Source organism: Arachis ipaensis, chromosome B09, assembly GCF_000816755.2.
Source record: "Arachis ipaensis cultivar K30076 chromosome B09, Araip1.1, whole genome shotgun sequence".
NCBI classification, from domain to species: domain Eukaryota; kingdom Viridiplantae; phylum Streptophyta; class Magnoliopsida; order Fabales; family Fabaceae; genus Arachis; species Arachis ipaensis.
The window spans coordinates 49,495,725-49,499,054 of record NC_029793.2 but is presented as its reverse complement, the minus strand read 5'-3'; the positions used below and the strand labels follow the sequence as shown (position 1 = coordinate 49,499,054).

Here is a 3,330-nt window from a genome sequence, read left to right as displayed (position 1 = left end):
AAATCTGAAAATAACTCTAGGCTTTTCTCTCAAGTGTACCTCTCAGCCTCTTTCCACTCATGGCTTTTACTTGAGCTCTCTCAATATGCCTTTTCACTCAAGAAATTACAGAAAGATAAACATTGAAAAGTAAAATATAATCTGTAAAAACATGAAGGAGATTGACTTCATCAACAGCCTCTTTGCTATGTGATAAACCAGATTTGCATGTCTCTAATTCAGTTCTTCATTTTTGGAGGAATGCTTCTTTGAAAGAAAGCACTGTCCAAGTAGAGGAACTTCTTCAGAGAACTTTTTTACAGAACAAAACCTCAATACACTGGGTTATCTCTCCTTGGTGTCTGAATGAACAGCAAACCTCTTTTATCTCCTTGCATGTTGCTTGGTTGCTCTTCCTAGGTCAACTTCTTGAGCAGTGTGCTTCACCAACCCCAGCCGTTCACTTTCTCCCATTTTTACTCAAATTAGGGACTTTGCTTCTGACCTCCTTGGTTGACCGAAAGCCATAAGTCATCATGAACAAAAGTTTCCAATGGTAAAACCTTATCTCAGCCCTTGAAAACTAACTTGGTCCCCAAGATATGTTTAAGACCGTGGATTTACAGCAGAGAGGAACAGACAACATCTTTTCCATGTATCTCAGAATGGATAGGCAGAATGTTGAAGATGAAGAGAAGAAGATCTGATGCATGTAAAAGGAAATCGGTTACCTTTAATCTTTTCTTAAGCTTGATTTGGTTTGAACTTGCTGATTTGACGTCTGCCTTTCAAGCTTAATCTCTCTCTTTCTTGCTTCTTTGGTGATTAGTTTAGGGAAGAAGCTCTCTCTCTCTCTCTCTCTCTCTCTCTCTCTCACTTTTTTGAGTTTCTGACCAACACACAGAAGTGAACGTTGCTTGTGATGTGAGATCAAATTGGAGGGATTTGTTGCTAACGGGCTTGGATCGGATTTGATTCATGCAACCCGTTTGGCCCATCTGACTTCTTTCTTTGTTTTTCTTTGGGCTTCTATTTTTGTTATCAGCCCACCAGCCTTGCTATTTTATTTTCATTCCATTTGGGCTATTAAATTAAATTTTGGCCTGCAACATTTAATAAATAATTAGCAATATGTAATTATCAATAATCAACACTAATTATTTATTTTGCTAAATAAAATAATATTTGTCATCATCAGTTATATTAGTTAGTTTCTTAACTCAACAAAATAAATCACCAATTAAAGTACCACGTCGAATAATATTAGAATTTTTAATAATGTCAACAGAATCATCATAAAAATTTATACATAATCCTTGTTTACAAACTTAGATAAAGAAATCAAATTTTTAGAAAAATTTATAATATAAAGGGTTTTTTCTAAATCTAAAATACAACCAGTACTTAATACAAGTCTAAATGTTCCAATAGCTTCCACACGTGAACGCATCCGATTGTCCATATAGATGCTTAGTTCACTTCCTATCGGTTTCCTTTTCCTTATGAAACCCTGCATGGTATTTGAAATATGAATTTCAGCACCAGAATTAATCCACCAAGTGTCATGACATATTTCAACAAAATTAGATTCAAAACACACTAAAGGAATAAGATCACAAAGGTTAGTACCTTTCTTTTCAAGCCAAACTTTAAATTTTGGGCACTCCTTCTTCATGTGTCTTTTCTTTTTACAAAAGAAACACCGTGCACCTTCTTTCTTCATAGGATGGGATACAATACCCTTTTCTTTCTTCTTATGAGCTTGCTTTTTACTACCCTCATTTGTCACTAATAATGCACTTTTACCAAGTTTCTGAATTAGCCTTCCTTCCTCTTGCACACACATCACCAGTAATTCATTAATGGACCATTTTTCCTTATGTGTGTTATAAGAAATCTTAAATGGTCCGTACTGGGCAGGAAGAGAATTTAGAATAAGATGCACCAGAAATGAGTCAGAGATCTCAACCTCTAAAGCTTTCAGTTGTGTTGTAATGTCTCTCAACCTCATGATGTGTTCACGCACACCTCTTACGCTGGTAAGCCTCATAGATGTCAATTGTGCCATTAGGGTGCTTGCAAGTGCCTTACTAGAAGACTCAAATTGTTCATCAATAGCCTTCATATAATCCTTGACATTCCTACAATCAGGAATTGAACCTCGGATACTAGCTGAAATACGAGACTTAATAAACATCATACTTAAACGGTTGGATTTCTCCCACCGTTCGTATAATGCTACCTCGGCTTGAGAACTAGTATCAGTAGGTGTTGGAGACTCTTCCCTACAAAGAGCATAGTCAAAGTCTGCACACCCCAAGTGAAAGAGAATCTTATCTTTCCATTCTTTATAGTTGCCACCACTTAACAAATGAACTTCAGATACGGTTTCAGATATCATTACTGCTGCAAATAATAAATCATGCTAACATTACTCAATTTTAAATAGGCACATCAAAATCTATAATATATGATAATACATGCCAATGCAAGTCATATCAAAATAAATTCATAGTGTCATTAAAATTTACCTGTGGGCAAAGATTTTAACACACATAATATTCACTATATCAACTAATAAAGTATTGAAACTAGAAAATAAAATACTACTTCTTAATACATGTAGGCTAATTAAGAAGTAAGAAATATTTTCTATTTCAATCTAATTATATGTGAATAACATAATAAATTCCTGTGGGTAAATTTATTATATAATTCACAACAATTACAAATATATCATATTAATATTTATGTGATTTCCTTAAATATAATTATTATCAAGAATGCTGTAGCTACTCCTCAATAAATCATATATTAATCACAATATGATATGCAGTGGAAGAATTTATATTGCATGCAATTATAATCATTAAATAAATAAATTCAATAACATCATTGATATTAAAAGTGAAGATGATCTAGTGGACAACTATTTGCCAATATTTAGAAGATCCAAATTCAAACCTCAATCCGACCAAAATTTGAATTTTTATAACAAATTTAAATTTTGAAACCCAACAACTTCAACGTAAAAGTAGCAAGCATTTAATGTTATACAACAAACAAAATTCATCCATTGAAGCATTTTTTATTATGTAATCAGAATTGAGAACCCAAATTTTATAAAGTTTATAAACACTGGTGTTCTTTTCTATCAAAGAACAGACCAACTATAATATTAACAAATTGGACCACAACAAACTGGACATCGGGGACTATTCTCCTATTGAATAGGCGAACTAGGGTTTGAAGAGATAGTTTTTCAAAATATTAGGTGAACTGTGTGTAAAACAGGTAGTTCGCCAAGACATTGCTTAAACTGCATACGAAAACAAAAAAAAAGTTACATGG

The 3,330-nt window shown here is 33.3% G+C and overlaps 2 protein-coding genes across 4 annotated transcripts in view; both read right to left on the bottom strand.

Annotated features, from left to right (window-relative positions):
* The window catches only part of LOC107618810, a 62,722-nt gene that overhangs the window by 55,826 nt on the left and 3,566 nt on the right, over positions 1–3,330 (bottom strand). The window lies entirely within an intron of this gene.
* Positions 1,276–2,485, bottom strand: LOC110266218. Its single transcript, XM_021110400.1, has 2 exons — positions 1,609–2,485; positions 1,276–1,489 (listed from the first exon to the last, which is right to left on the bottom strand). Exons 1-2 carry the CDS (start codon positions 2,378–2,380, stop codon positions 1,455–1,457), a joined length of 807 nt encoding a protein of 268 aa, XP_020966059.1. The 5' UTR covers positions 2,381–2,485; the 3' UTR covers positions 1,276–1,454.

What these genes read in the sequence shown, in the direction of transcription:
- LOC110266218 (XM_021110400.1), bottom strand. Translation starts at nt 2,380, where the DNA reads ATGATATCTGAAACCGTATCTGAAGTTCATTTGTTAAGTGGTGGCAAC. An exon ending in AGTTTGGCTTGAAAAGAAAG is followed by an intron (nt 1,490 to 1,608) that starts GTACTAACCTTT and finishes AATACCATGCAG; the next exon opens with GGTTTCATAAGGAAAAGGAA.